This window comes from Martes martes (genome assembly GCF_963455335.1).
Source record: "Martes martes genome assembly, chromosome: 5".
NCBI lineage: Eukaryota > Metazoa > Chordata > Mammalia > Carnivora > Mustelidae > Martes > Martes martes.
Window position 1 is genome coordinate 28,628,912 of NC_137892.1, and position 16,524 is coordinate 28,645,435.

The window sequence follows — 16,524 nt, forward strand, 5'->3', positions numbered from 1 at the left end:
TTTACTTTTGCTTTTATTGCTTATGCTGTCGGTGTCACATCCAAAAAAACATTCCCAAGACCAGTGTCAGGGAATTTTTTTCCCTAAGTGTTCTAGGAGTTTTAGCTCACATTTAAGTTTTTTAGTCCAATTCAAGTTGATTTCTCTGAGTCGTGTAAGATACATATCTAGTTTCATTCTTTGACATCCCAGTATCCAGTTTTAACAATACCACTTATTGAAGACTCTCTTTTCCCCTTCGAGTATTCTTGGCCCTCTTGTCAAATAGCAGTTTACTGTATATGCATTTGTTTATTCCCGGGCGCTCAGTTCTATTCCATTGCTGTGTATGTCTGTTTTAATGTCCAATACCATACTATTTTTATTACTATAGCTTTGTACTGTCATTTGAAATTAGGAAATGTAATGCCTCCAGCTTTGTTTCTTCTCAGGATTGGTGTGGCTATTTGGAGTCTTCTGTAGTTCCATACAAATTTGAGGAATGTTTTTTTATATGTGTGAAAAATGCCATTGTAATTTTGATAGGGATAACTTTGAATTTATAGATAACTTTGGGTACTATGGATATTTTAACTATATCAGTTTTTCCAATCCATAATCATGAGATACCTTTTTAATTTTTTGTGCCCTCTTCGATTTCTGTCATTAAAGTATTACAGTTTTCAGTGTACAGATCGCTCTCTTTGTTGTACTTCTCCCTAAGCATTTTATTGGTTTTGATGATACTGCTTCTGCCTCTCCCCACCATTCTTGTTCTTGCTCACTCTGCTCTCTTTCAAATAAATAAATAAATAATCTTTTTTTTAAAAAAGCCTTTGTTGGGGGAGGGGAAGTACTCTTAGCAATAAAACACTTTGAACAGAATAATATAATTTTTATTTACTGATGACATTTACTGCTTTTTAAAAAAAAACGCAAATTGCATTTAATTACAGAAGTAAAGCTGGGGTTTATATAATTCTTGATATTAAATTATTAAGTAATTTTACCTGATTAGTAACTGCTTAATTGTATATCTCTGTGTACCTTGTAAATTCAGGCCTTTTATGTTCTTTGAACTCGGTACTGTTATATATGGATGCATAAGCTCTATACTGCACACTCCCATTATGATGGCACCCCTGGTGTTACGCAATGCCACGACCTTTTTTTAAAAATCAATCTTAACTTCTTGTTAACCTGATACTCTCTTCAAGTAAGTCCTCCATGAAGGTTGCAGTATGAAAGCACAGTTATAGAGGAAGGCATGTGACATCCAAGGATAATGCTATCTTCATTTATTAGAGTAACAACATAATTTTAATTTTAGAATTATAAATCCTATTCTAGGGCCTTTTTTAAAAAAATAGAATTTATTGAAGTCACAGTTACTGAGTCACAGTTACTGAGTCACAGTTACTTTGGGAGATCTTCCAGAGCATTGCTAAGCAAACTTGTTGATAAAATGATTCTTAACAAAATAGTTTTTACTTAGAGTCAGCACTAAGCATGCAAGTATTATCAATGGTCTTCTAAACCTTGTTACATCTAGGATGATGGGATGTAATTAGCTCTGGAAAAAAAGAATACAAAGTTCATCAGAGCTTTTAATATGTTGTCAAAGATGGGGCACCTGGATGGCTCAGTTGGTTCCGCGACTGCCTTCAGCTCAGGTAATGATCCTGGAGTCCCGGGATCAAGTCCTGCACCAGGCTCCCAGCTCCATGGGGAGTCTGCTCCTCCCCCTGACCTCCCCTCTCATGCTCTCTCTCTCTCAAATAAATAAAGAAAATCCTTAAAAAAAAAAAATTTTTTTTTAAGTTGTCAAAGCAGAGGTTTGGAACAATAGTAGCTGCATTTTCAAACAATTTTTTATGAACACAGTCAAAATATGTAGGATTTCCATAACTTCTTATCCAAAACATGTAAAATTAACTCGTGATTAGAACAGTTATTTTCTAGTTTATCTGTTTTACAAATACAGTTGTTCATATATTGGGGATTATCTCTGAAATGAGTTATTAGTAGCTACAAGGTGGAAATACAGTCAGTGAAAGAAGCAGTTATGGAGTAACAGCTGCTGCTGGAGGGTCTTCTTGTCCCTTGTAAGGTGAGGGCTGGGCAAGCTCTTGGGGCTTGTATAGTTCTCAGAACTAATTGGTATTGTTGTCATTGTTTTTACATTTAAGTCTACTGAGATAAGTAAGTCCCAGCAATTAAAACATTCTGCTTTTTCACTGAATACCAAATTTTCTCTACTAAGCCAGAATCTCAAGTTATGTCACCATTTAGGAAAAACAGTTAATGCTTTAAGACTATAGCTTGTTGCTTTGATATGGCAACAAAAGTCTGTTGTGATAGTGTTTTTTTTATTTCTTTTTTCTTTTTAAGATTTTATTTATTTATTTAGAGAGCACATCTGAGGAAGGGTTGGGGCAGAGGGAGTGGGGGAGAGAATCTCAAGCAGACTTCATGTGAAGCACAGAGCCTGACAAGGGACTCAATCTCATAACCCCATACCATGACCTGAGCCGAAACCAAGAGTTGGAGGCTCAACTGACTGATCCACCCAGGTGCCCCTGTGGGGTTTTTTGTTTTTTGTTTTTCAGGTTTTTTGAGGGTTTTTTAAAAATTTCTTTTAACTGTTCCAGAATGCATTGTTTATACACCACACCCAGTGCTCCATGCAATACGTGCCCTCCTTAATACCCACCACCAGGCTCACCCAGCTTCCCACTCCCCTCCCCTCCAAAACCCTCAGATTGTTTCTCAGAGCCCAAAGTCTCTCATGGTTCGTCTCCCCCTCCAATGTCCCCCAACTCCTTTCTCCTCTCCAGCTCCCCATGTGTTTGTGGGTTTTTTTTGTTTGTTTTTTTGTTCTTTTTTTAAAGATTTTATTTATTTATTTGGCAGAGAGAGAAATCACAAGTAGACAGAGAGGCAGGCAGAGAGAGGGAGAAGCAGGCTCCCCGCTGAGCAGAGAGCCCGATGCGGGGCTGGATCCCAGGACCCTGAGATCACGACCTGAGCCGAAGGCAGAGGCTTAATCCACTGAGCCACCCAGGTGCCCCCCCATGTTTGTTTTAAATTTAACTTTAGAACATCATGGACCTGCCAGAAATTTGCTTTGTATTTTTTCTTAATTTTTTAGTTTACCCCCACCAAGGATTCTATTTGCATATTATTAGAGCAGGTGTCACACTTTTTCTGTAAAGTAATTCTGTATATAATAAATATTTTAGGCTTTGCAGGCCATATATTCTCTGTCACCTCTACTCAACTCTGCTGCGTGACATAGTAGAGCTGTTAGACAGTATGTAAATGAATGAATTTTGCTGTGTTTCCTTGAAACCTTATTTTAAAAAACAGGCAGCAGGTGAGAACTGGCCCATGAGCCAGTTTGCAAACCACCAGTTTTGAGAATCAAGTATTTCTACAAGACTTTTTTGTGAAAATGACAGTTCTCCATTAGTACTTCCTGACTTTGAACTTCAGTTGGTTTTCAGGGGATTTACCCCACACATTAATATGTCAGTATTAGTATATTTTAAGTATTAGCTATTGACTTCCTATGATGGTTTATAAGAATTTAGATCTCTTTCCTCTTCCAGACCGTCTGTCATATATGTACCTTCCTTATCCCTTCCATCCTCCTAAGGCACTTGGGTCAAATTTAGATTAGATGAACATTTAGTGATTTTGTTATTTTGACTATGAATCATGTAGTGAGTGACGATTTTTTTCCTTTTCTGCACAATATTTGTTTCCTATAGTTTATTTTTCCTTGGTAGTTTCCTGTCTTCTCTCTAGAGTAATACCAAACTGCTCTTCAGTTACTGAAATCTCTCAAGATGTTTAATACACCATGGATGCGTGGGTGGCTCAATTGGTTAAGGGTCTGACTGCAGTTCAGGTCATGATCTCAGGGTTCTGGGATCAAGCCCCACATGGGGCTCTCTGCTCAGGGAGGAGCCCACTTTTCCCCTCTCTGTTTGCCCCTCAACCCACTCGTGCACGTGTGTGCTCTCTCTCTCAAATAAATAAAATCTTGGGGCACCTGGGTGGCTCAGTGGGTTAAAGCCTCTGCCTTTAATGATCATCAGGTCATGATCCCAGGGTCCTGGATGGAGCCCCATATCAGGCTCTCTGCTCAGCAGGGAGCCTGCTTCCCTTCCTCTCTCTCTGCCTGCCTCTCTGCCTACTTGTGATCTCTGTCAAATAAATAAAGTCTTTAAAAATAATAATAAAATAAAATCTTAAAAAAAGAAAAGTTTAATACACCAGGTATTCTGAATCTCCTTGTCATCATCCTGAGAATGCCTTCTGCCTGCATCTCCCATCTCTTATATCCCATACATTCCTCGTCCTTTGTATCCCTCTTTACTTTATGGAGCTAGTACCTTCTAAGGAGAAAGGCTCAACAGATGTAAGCTTTTTTAAACCTTGCATGTCAGGAAGTATTTTTTATTCTTCCCTAATTTAGGAATCATTTTCCTACAGAATTTTTATTCAATTATCTTTTATTCAGTTATCAATTATGTGATCTCCAATTTTGATTTCTGATTTTTATTTATTTATTTATTTTTAGTAAATTTTTTTCTCTCTCTAGAAGCATGTAGACTCTAGTATTCTGATATGATTCTCAATTTTCTTTCTTTCTTTTTTTTTTTTAAGATTTTATTTATTTATTTGACAGAGAGAAAGGTCACAAGTAGGCAGAGAGACAGGCAGCGGGGGGTGGGGGGGTGGGGAGCAGGCTCCCCGCTGAGCAGAGAGCCAATGCGGCCTGGATCACAGGGCCCTGGGATCATGACCTGAGCCAAAGGCAGAGGCTTAACCCACTGAGCCACCCAGGCGCTCCTGATTCTCGATTTTCATTATCATGTTGGCCTTTCCAGCATGAAAAGTAATGTCCCTCATCAGGGGTTCTGTGTTACAGCTTTTAATATATACCCTATAAAACTAAATCATACATATTTGACTTATACGTTCAGCAGCCCTTCTTGTTACTGAGTGACTTAGGATACCAGCACTAGGTTTTCTTCCCAGATTCTCTCATGTATCTCCAAGGGAAATAAAATAGGTAAGAAGTCCTGTATTGGACTTCAGGAAACCCCACAAGGTATTGAAGAAGCAAAGGTTTATCTTAACACTGTGCTTAATGAATAGTCTCCAGATGGCCTACGTTTCTTGGACAAGATTGAACAGAGGCAATATCTAAGAGCCTAATTGGGGTTCCTGGGTGGCTCAGTGGGTAAAGCCTCTGCCTTGGGCTCAGGTCATAATCTTGGGGTCCTGGGATTGAGCCCTGCGTTAGGCTCTCTGCTCATCAGGGAGCCTGCTTCCCCCCTCTCTCTCTGCCTGCCTCTCTGCCTACTTGTAATATCTCTCTCTCTCTCTCTCTCTCTCTCTCTCTCTCTGTGTTAAATAAATAAATAAAATCTTCAAAAAAACAATATCTAAGAGCCTAAGAAAATCAAAGTTTATAGTTACCCTAAGACTGCTCTAGCAAAGTACCACAAACCTAGGTGCTTTAAAACAACAAAATGTATTCTGTTATGTTTCAGGAGGCTAGAAATCTGAAATCAAGATGACAATAGGGCCAAGATCCTCGAAAGTTTCTAGGGAAGAACCCTTCCTTGCTTCTTCCAACTTGTGGTGAACCATGGCCTTTGGCAGGATAACTGCAGTCTCTGCCTCAGCCTTCTTCCCTCCCTGTGCCCGTATCCAAGTGTCCCCCTGATGGGGACGTCGGTCATATTAGATTGATGGCCACACTAATCCAGCATATCTACCTTTTAATTATCTCTGCAAAGACCCTGTTTCCATGTAAGGTTACATTCTGAGTTTGTAGTTGGACATAAATTTTAGAGAGATATTCTTTAATATACAAGATAATTAGACCACAGATATAATTTAAAGAGGTTATTCTCTGAGTAACATTGCCTAGATAAGCCCTCCAAACACAGTAAACCAGACAACTATCATCTTGCATTTACTAACGTCCTTATACGTTTGTATTACTAGGAGGGGAAAAAAGTTTTATAGTGGGCTATTAACAGTGAAGAGAAATTTAAAATAAAGACACTTGAAGCTGACGGCTCTATTTTGACACACACTGACATGTATTCATTTGCTTTATGGGATATTTATTGAATGCAGATTGTTACCATTTATTATTCCAAGCCCTAGGTCTATAGGAATGAGGAAAACAGAGCCCCTGCCTCATAGATGGGAAAGTATCTGTGCTGGCATGCAGTGTTAAGTGATAAGTAGATAAAGAGTTATGGGAAGTGTTGTTCAGATACCATTTGAATAGATATGTGAATAATAAGAGATGATCAATCATGTATATATTGGGGAGTACAGTGTTGCAGGAAAAGAAGAGCTTACAGTGAAATAGCCTAAGCATCAGAAGGCAATAAAGCTTAAAGAACAGAGAGTGGCATATCTTGATCTGGCTACCTTTTTAAAAATTCATTGTGATGCTCTGTGGAAAATCAGGAGTGGGGGAGCAAGTGACCAAGTTTGAGTATACTACATAGGTGCTGCAGGTGAGACATGTTAGTGAATTGGTCAAAAGTTCTACGAGTAGAAGTGGTAAGAAATGACTGGTCCTGAACATAGTTTTGCATTTAGAACCACAAGATTTGCTAAAGGACTGATTGTGAGCCATGAAGGAGGAGAAATGTGATAGAAGAATTCTTAAAAGTTTTAGTCCTCAGCAACCAACAAATGTGAAATTACACATAGAAATATAGGAAAGACTAAAGAAAGAAGTTTGAGAGGATATCAGAGAATTCTCGGGGTGCGTGGTGAGTGGCTCAGTGGGTTAAGCATCCAACTCTTGATCTCAGCTCGGGTCTCGTTCTCTGGGTCATGAGTTAAAGTCCCTTGTTGGGCTCCACACTGGGCATGAAGCCTACTAAAAAAAAAAAAAAAAATTCGTTTTTAGTATGTCAAGTAGGAGGTTCATATATGAGCCTTGAGCTCAAGTTCCAGTAGCAATTAGAAATTTAGAAGTTGTCAGCCCACAGAAGATATTTAAAGAAATTATCCCAAATCAAGAATTTTCTATATTCATAAATACATTAAATACATAATCAGTCCCAATTCAGTCATCAAATATTTATGAAGTGTTCGCTCTTAGCCAAGTGGTGGTAGAAGGTTCTGAAAATACAGTAGAGATACTAGACTTTCAAAATACAAATATTTAACACCAGATAATTTACATCTCTATTAACTGGAATTTCAAACATTACAATAGTTACCAAGTGTATCACCCAGCTGAGCACTCTCATGTTTTTCGATTCATATTAATTTAGTCTTTTTAACTAGACAATTTAACCTCTTTGAAAACACGAGCTATATTGCATTTTTTATATATCTCACAGGACGCCTTCCAGAGTTCTGGAAAGATACTAAGTCCCCAAAGAATATTTGTCAGTTGATTACATGACAAATTCATTTATTTCAGGGGCAGTTGTATTTTGCATTATGAGTTTTCTTTTTCTTTATCATAGATTATACAAGTGACTTATCTAATGAGAATAGTATCAAACTCCTGTTTCCTAACTCTCATTTTTAAAAATTATGATACATTTTCTTTTATTCACTTAATAGCACTCTTTTGTTTTTATTCCCGTGTTTGTTGTTTCAATTTGCAGCCTGATTCTACTGCAGCTGAAAGAGCAGTTGCCAGACTAGCAATGCATCCTCTCCTGAAGAAAAAAATAGATGTGCTAAAAGGTATGTATTAAATGACTTTTAAATTAAGTACTTAAATGCACTTGTGTATTTGACTTTGAATACATGGCTATTCTTTTATTTCTTTGGGAGTTTTTTGGTTTGTTTTGAGAACCTTTTATAAATATCTCCTTCAAATATTTTTAAATGTGGGAAGGTGCCTAAAAATATGGAAGTTATCTGAAGTCTAATTAAATCTGTGTTCTTTCCTAAGTTCTAATATCTGAATACATTTATATTATATATAACGTATTCATGGTAATATTGAATATAATTGATTTGCTAAATATTGATGTAATGCATGCATTGCTTTTGATATTGCCACTTAATCACATAATTTTCATGTGTGAAAATAATCTGTGTTGAAAGAATTAAATGTTACTGTCACAGATTAGAATATATTTTTATGTCTGAAAACATAGTTTATAATGCACCATAATCATATCAGTACGTTATTGCTAAGGAAATTAAAGTTGCCATTTAATTTTATTTATTTGTATTCAAGTGAAGGTTTTTTTTTTAATGTGTCCATTTTTCTTTCTTTCTTTTTTTTTTTTAAGAGTTCTATTTATTTATTTGACAGACAGAGATCACAAGTAGGCAGAGAGGCAGGCAGAGAGAGAGGGGAAAGCAGACTCCCTGCCTAGCAGAGAGCCCGATGTGGGACTCGATCCCAGGACCCTGGGATCATGACCTGAGATGAAGGCAGAGGCTTTAACCCACTGAGCCACCCAGGCGCCCCTCAAGTGAAGTTTTTACTATTTTTCATAGCTTCAAGGCCTGAAAGGATGGTTAATTTTAAGAGTTTTAAATTGAATACTTCTGAGCATTTCTTCCAAGTTCGGTTTTTGAAGTCGATAAAATTCTTCTGTGAGTTCAGACCTGTGATATATATTTAATCTAATTGCAGTTATCCTCTTAAGTGTTTGCAAATAATTTAATAAATACTGTACCGAAGTGGTGATGTTTTGTATTATTTGTTTTAATGATGAAACAGATCATGTGCTTTTCTGTTGTAGCTGCTGTCAAAGCCTTTAAAGATGCAAGACAAAATGTTGTTGAAGTTAAATCATCAGAGACTGCTTTAGAAGAAAATCATTCCAAGGACACTTTGTGTTCAAATGATGATGCCAGTAAGTTACAGCATGAAGGAACTATTATCAGTGAGCAAAAAGAGAAAGAAGCCAAAATATTGGCAAAGAAACCAATAAATTCAAAAGAAAAAAGAACCAAGATGGAACATGGACCTAATGCTGTAGACATTCCAAATTCTCCATCAAAGCCTTCTGAAAGGGCTGGCATAGTTTCTTCTGAGCCCCGGAAGATACCTGCTGACCCAAAAATGAAAACCTTAAGTGAAACCAAAAAAGGGAAAGAGTCCAGTAGCTCCCTTGATGATAACAGTGATGGAGAAGAATTACAAGAAGAAAAGGAGTATTTTGATGATAGCACAGAGGAAAGGTTTTACAAACAGTCCTCCATGTCTGAGGATAGTGACAGTGGTGATGACTTCTTCATTGGGAAAGTCAGGCGGACACGAAAGAAGGAAAGTAGTTGCCATTCTTCATTTAAGGAACAAAAGCCCCCGCAAAAAGCGTTACCTGAGGAAGATATACTCGAAACCCATCAGAGTATAAGAAATGACACAAACAAGCCCAGTACAGAATCAAGGAAGTTTGAGTCAGTGTTTTTCCATTCTTTATCGGGATCTAAAATTTCTAGAAGGTAAGAGTTGTTTTTTTCTATCCTGAAATAATTGTTCGTTTTTAACTCTTTTTTTGAAGATAAGAAATATCGGCACATCCTAGCAATGGCAGAAGAGAATCTCTCCCATATGTACATGTAGTTTATGCAGCACATCCTGTGTTTAGACTTGGTCCTTTCAAACTTTATACTTGGATAGTATATGCAAATATACATACAGCGGTGCCACATCAGTCCTGTAGTTAAATAATTTGTCTAGCAAATTTCAGTTTATCCCTCTGATTGTCAAAGTTTTCAAACGTTGAGTTTGCTTTTGGTGAAAACCTTTTGAAAACATCTCATATCTTACTCTTTAAACAGAACTTTCTGAAAAGAATGGTGGTTCTTTTTTTTTCTTTTCTTTTCTTGATAACTGATGGCCATTATTGTAAACATCAGTCATTTCCTTGTGCACTGCTGTTTCAGTATATACAGCTGTTTGCTCTAACCACAAGTTTCTCCAGACTCCTTTATATCCGCTAATGTTGCTGTCTCTGTCCCTGCTGTTAACCACCACCTTTTTTTTTTTTTTTTTAAGATTTTATTTATTTATTTGTCAGAGAGAGAGAGTACGCGCACAAGCAGGCAGAGGCGAAAAGAGAAGCGGGCTCCCTACCGGGCAAAGACTCGATCCTAGGACCCTGGGATCATGACCTGAGCTGAAGGCAGCGGCTCAACCGACTGAGCCACCCAGGCGTCCCTCACCATTACCTTTCTCAGCTCTTCTGTTAAAAACCAATAGGTTTCATTTCATTTGTAGCTCTAATCTGGGAGGGAGTATTATCACATTTTAGGATAAATATTATGGTTAGCTAATTTCTTCAGTAATAGCTACCTTCTTCAGAAAACTTTTTTCTATTTATGTGTAAGTCAGGGGTAATTTTTAATAGAATAGAAACACATGATGTATACATTTTCCAAAGAAGAGTATGGAAAAGACGCAAACCATATCTGAAACCTTAAAATTAATTAAAAAAATTTTTAGGGGCGCCTGGGTGGCTCAGTGGGTTAAGCCTCTGCCTTCGGCTCAGGTCATGATCCCGGGGTCCTGGGATCGAGCCCCGCATCGGGCTCTCTGCTCATCAGGGAGCCTGCTTCCCTTCTTCTCTCTCTGTCTGCCTCTCTGCCTACTTGTGATCTCTGTCTGTCAAATAAATAAATAAAATCTTTTAAAAATATATATATTTTTGTATCTCCCAAACATGCTTCAGAAGGCTCCATTTTTTTTTCCTCATTGAGAGTAACACACCATTATGCTTTCCATCTCCCACAAAATGAATTTGTGTAATATGTGACTCATTCCTCCGTTAAGAAGACTTTTGAAATTCTTTGTCTGTATAGTCCTCAAGAGTAGACACAAGTAACCAAGATAGGATATTTTATGACCAGAAGTCCCTGTAAGGGCGGTGAGAAGGAAAGTCCCATGTTTCTGTGGTATTGTTGCGGTCTCACAAACTTTGATAAAACTAAAACCTCGGGTTTTATCATTCATTGCTGGTGGGATGAGGGAGTTCATTAGTCCTTTGAGTGAGTTTTATCCCTAGTTTTTTGTTTTTGTTTTTGTTTTTTTTACGTTATCTTCTTAAGGTCAATTATCTTTTTCAAGTTCTAATGATCTTTTTCTTTTTTTAGAAATTACAGAGAACAGGCTCCAAAAAACAAAACCCCAGGTATGTATTAATAGCTGCCTGACCTTGATAAGAAATTGACTAATGCTTTGCCAGAGTAGAAGGATGAAAAGTTTTCGTTGCTAAATAGCCTGAATGAAATATGTACCCACAGGAAGGGGACAAGAAGATCTTTCAATTATCAGTATAATTTTTAAATTTTAATTGCTCACGTATTTATTTTTACGTATCTACTACTAGTATGAAAGATATAAGCAAAACTTACCAGGAAATATTGGGTCTATTTGATTTATCTTTAACTAAACTAGTACATTCCTTGCATTTTAAATACAACTTTAAGTTATATCTTAGCATCATGCCATTAAACATTCAGTAAAAAGTATGTTACTTTCTAGGTTCAGGGTAAAATCAAAGGATTTTCGCATTAATTCATAACAAATCACATTACATATATTTGGGTAGGCTGACTTCTGTACAGAATTCCAAACTCTCGCTGGCTTAAAATAATAAAAATATTTTTTTCATGCGCATCACAGTCCACTGTGAGTTGACAGAGGGGCTGTGTTTCATATAGTAATTCAGGAATCAGGCTCCTTTCATCTTTTAGCTCATTCCTCCTGCATTTTACAGGTAGTCCTCCAGAAGGGAAGAGTACATGGACAATTTTGCAGGAGGTTTTCATGGTCCAGGTCTGAATGTGGCAGGAATCAGTTCTGCTCACTCACATTTCATTAGCCAGAATTCAATTATATGACATCATCTAGCCACAAGGGAGCTAAGAAATGCAATCTAAGTGTGTGGTTAGGAGGAAAAAGGAAGTTGAATTTCTTAAACACATGACTCTCTGCCAGTGACTATCCTTTCTCTCACCAGGTGCTCATTTCACTGTCCCTCCCACACAGAGCACATTTTTATCTCCTTCCCAAGAAAGCCAGCTCTAGTCCCACCCAGTCCCTGCATCCAAGCTCAAAGCCCAGCATCATCCACCAATAATGTGATACTTAAACTGTCCAGTCTCCCAGATGTGACTGCTCAAAATTTGATGACTTAGTCACTGAAAGACGGACTGCCTGTCCCCAGCTCATACCAAATATTTATTTAGTGGCAGATCAGAGACAAGGTAACCATAATACAAACTCCCATTCAGTTAAGGGAAAATTGGGAGGTACATAACGTGTCTGCTACCTGAACAAAAGTGTGAACAATCTGGAGGAACTTCTTTATTCCTTGTTCTTCGTGTTTTCGGACTGTGGTCTGGGGAGGTCTGTGTTCCATGGGCATATCTGAAGTGGACATTTGGTATAATTTCCTTGGGAGTTTCCCCAAGTGACTGGTAAAAACACATGGTCCTAAAGATAGTTCGAAGTCTTTAATATTCAAGAGAGAGTTTTTCAGCCCAGATGTAGGATTTCTTCCACAACACAGGTCTCTCAGAAATGTAATGGATTTCTGACTTCTTGGTTTCCATTTAGTCCATCCATGAGCTAGTGACCACACCAACAATTTTCCCCTAGAGCTGTTCTCAAACTTGCCTTCTTTGTGTTTGAGGATATTTTTTTCCCATCCCCGCCATCATTCAGTATCTGCTGTATTAAGATTCTCAGGTTTGGTTGAGAAGACTATACTTGACTCCTAACTCTGCTCGGGGGCTGGATCTCCATAGACCTTTCCTGCTTAAAATCTTTCTCAGTCTTATCTCTTACTGTTTGAAGTCCAGAGGCTTTTCTAAACCTTAGTTCCCGAATAGCTGGACACTCTGTTCCCTTCAGTTTCTGCCTGTGCGCTGGCCAGTTCTTTCTCTGTTTTTAGTCCATTGCCAAAGAGCCATCAGTACACTAATTTTTTTATTCTTTCCACCCGGCCATCAGTACACTATTTTTTTTTTTTTAAAGATTTTATTTATTTATTTGACAGACAGAGATCACAGGTAGGCAGAGAGGCAAGCAGAGAGAGAGGAGGAAGCAGGCTCCCCACGGAGCAGAGAGCCCGATGTGGGGCTCGATCCCAGAACCCCGGGATCATGACCTGAGCTGAAGGCAGAGGCTTTAACCCACTGAGCCACCCAGGCGCCCGAGTACACTGTTTTTTTTATTCTTTCCACCCGCTTATTCTCGTGCTGCAAACTCCGTAGGCCTGCTCCCCAAGTTCTCACTGGCTGCAGTTTTACCCAGTTCGTTAGCATAAGAGTCATGTACACTTTGCAACCTAAAGTGTCCCTTTCCTTACCACCTACCACTGAACTGTGAAGCCACTGCCAAATTTGTATGCTGTTTTTATGGCTGTATCCTTCCGAGTACCACTTTGGTATTCTTTGTAGTAGACTGTTTGCTTTAACAAGTAACTACCACATCCTGCTGATTCATTTCTCATTCCTCACCATCTGTCAGCTGCTTGTACTTCTTCCTTCTTTTGCCTCCAGGAGTTTGCTGGAGAGAGAGGATTAAAGGATCAAGCGTGAGGTGTTTATAGCCAGGCCTTTTGTTCTTATGCTATTAGCTGGAACTCAGTTACGTGGCCTCATCTAACTGTAGTCAGGATGGGCAATGCATCCAGGTTGTGCACCTAGTAGGAAAAGAAAACTAGGTCTGGCAGACACATGGCAATCTGCCTCACTGACCTATATTCATCAGCTGGAGAACTGTAAACTTCAGGCATTCCCACGTTTTTCCCGTAAGGAGACCCAAGTGATGAAAGGGGTTTTGTTTTTTGCTTAGCTTATATATTTATAGTATTTATCAGTTTGTTTACACATACCAGTTTACTTTCCATAATTATATAAAATATATTAATTTAGAATCCTGCCTTATTTGAATCCCATTTTTTATGCGATAGATTCATTTAACATTTAAATTCTTGGTTCTTCATTACTAGAGCCGTCCTGAGTATTATATGAGGTTTTTAGACCACATGTGATTTGTACAAGATTCAGGACATTTTGAATTCCTTGTACAATAATATTTTGGAAATGTTATCCCAAAGCGTGTGCATTTGTTTGTATAACATTATGACATTGGCTTTTTAAGAAGATTCTCAAAAGGCTTTTGACAGTGAGTGTCACTCTAACCTGCAGTGGAGAACTTGTGCATCCCTAGGACTACTTCAAAAAAAAAAATCTATATTTTTGTTTCCCCTTTTTTCCCCCCTGATTCTATAAATATGTATTGTTTCATGTGTTTTCTGGCTGGTGTGTCTCTCCCACACACTACTTCATTGTTCAAAATAACATAGTGTAAAGTATCTTATAATATAAAGTATCTTTATAACATCCACCTCTTATCTGGTAGATAATTTTATGATTGGAAAAGAACCTTGTCTTCTATTTGAGTAAATTTGGTAATTTATGATAATTTTATGTTTAGTAATAGAAGGCAGTGGACTTAATTAGTAGCCCTTTAAAAATACATCTCTCTCATCAGTGTCGTCAAATCCAATATCTTAGTAAATACATGTGAATTTTCTGGCTACATCTGCTCCATATGAGGTTATCTTAAGCTAATGATGATATTCCTTTGAAAATATAAGATGCCCTTTTGGGACTTTTTGGCCTTCCATGTTGTCTGCATTCTTTCTTTTCTTACTGCAAATGTAAATAGGATAGCACAACATATATTAGGAGACGAACAACAAACATCTGTTTAAAAGATTGGGAAGAAAGATGATAGAATAGAAAGCATGTATCCCAGAATTGTCTATTGATAGGTATATATATTTCAGTTTCACAGTGTTCCCTATTGGACTTAGATTTTTAAACTGTGATGTATTCCATTTAAGTAAAACTAAATTCCTTTCTTAAATACTGATGTGAGAAAATGAAATCTGTTTCTCTTATATGCTATGTAGGTATATGGTTCTTTCTCACTGTTTTTGCTTTCTCCTCCCAGGTTTTCAGCAGAATGAACCTCAGCTCAAGAATCTGTTTAATAAGAGTGCACAAAAAGGATTTCAAAATACAAAACAGCAATTACAGTTGCCTCTTCATCCTTCGTGGGAAGCAAGCAGGAGGCGAAAAGAACAGCAATCTAAAATTGCTGTGTTTCAGGGGAAAAAAATTACATTTGATGATTGATTAGTACAGTATCTCATTTTATGAATCAGCCCGTTATTAAAGTTATGTTTCCATAAGCCTACTTCAAATCAAGTATTAATATACCCATGCTGTTACCTCTGTGAAAGAATTTTTAGATTATAGCTATCTGAGACTTCCTCATTTGTGTTTAACATGAAGGGTATTTCACAGGTTTAACTCTGTCTTGCCTTGAAAATAAATTTTGAGAAGATACATTAAAATAATAATGGAAAATATGAGGAAATTGTAGTAATTTAAAAGAGATCACCTTTGCTGAAAGTGATTCTTAGCAAAGCTAAGATAGTAACTTTTATATGGGTATAGAGATAATAAATTTAACAAATATTTTTATTTTATTTGTAATTATTTATGGTCTACTTTTTGTCTATCTTAAAATAGATGCCAGGCAGTTTTTGATTTCAGAATTATGTCTCGGTCTTTTGGGCAACATGCATGTTTAAATGTAGCAACACAACCAGTAATTTGTTATAAATGTCACTGCATAGAAATATTTGTTTAAATCTAGAATGTATAACATGCAGTTACTTGACCATGTACTTTTATAGAAATATTTTTTTGTGGAGTCATGGATTAGAATTCAAAAGGGTAAACTCTGAAGGAGGTATGATTGAAGAAGCATTTCCAGATAACTGAATGCTGTGATGAGATGACTCACTGAGGAAGGAACTACCCTCTATGGAGTACTGTTATTTCAAAGGAAAACGGGATTTTAAAAATCCTTGCAGATGTTTCGCTTTCACTTCTCTGGAAGAAATTAAGTGTTCTTGGTTAACTAAACAAAGATAACTAAATTCCATCTTACTGTTAATGGCAGGGAAACCCCCCTTGTTTGCAGGAATTTATAAGCTGTGGAGAGTCATTTTTGTCATTTTCAAGAGCTTAAGAATTTAGATAACCAGAGCAATGGAATTCAAGAGATTATGTAGAAGAAATTATTTTTACTGTGTTGAAATTAGAATTTTTTTCTACTTTTGTCTTTTAAATTATGCAAAATTAATTTCAATGAGATTTTAATTATGAAAAATTATTACAGGAAAAGTGAAAGAAAAATGGCTCCATGGCTATCCAGATTTAGCCAGACTGCGAGGTTGAGAGCAGTGTCCTCCAGACTACCAAGTCTGGCCAAGGCTTCTTACCCTACTGCACAGAGTTAGGGTCCAGCTACAGAGTTAGAAGAGCCCCCACAAGACCACTGTCACTTCTGACAGCAGCTGCAGGTTTGGAGATGGAGTTGGTCAGGGGTGGGTTCCCCAAACACCCTCAGGTTCTCAAGTTTGCTAGAAAACCCCCGGAACTTACTGAAACCTACTTATATACACACACTGAAACCTACTTGGAAGT

The 16,524-nt window shown here is 37.5% G+C and overlaps 1 protein-coding gene across 1 annotated transcript in view; it reads left to right on the plus strand.

Annotated features, from left to right (window-relative positions):
* Window positions 1–16,196, plus strand: part of SRFBP1 (serum response factor binding protein 1) — a 68,299-nt gene extending 52,103 nt beyond the window's left edge. Inside the window, exons 5-8 of the mRNA XM_080803772.1 lie at window positions 7,647–7,728; window positions 8,745–9,450; window positions 11,101–11,138; window positions 14,978–16,196. Coding sequence (XP_080659898.1) covers window positions 7,647–7,728; window positions 8,745–9,450; window positions 11,101–11,138; window positions 14,978–15,162 — 1,011 coding nt within the window. The 3' untranslated portion in view covers window positions 15,163–16,196. The remainder of the gene's footprint in view (window positions 1–7,646; window positions 7,729–8,744; window positions 9,451–11,100; window positions 11,139–14,977) is intronic.
* The last annotated feature ends 328 nt before the right edge of the window (window positions 16,197–16,524 follow it).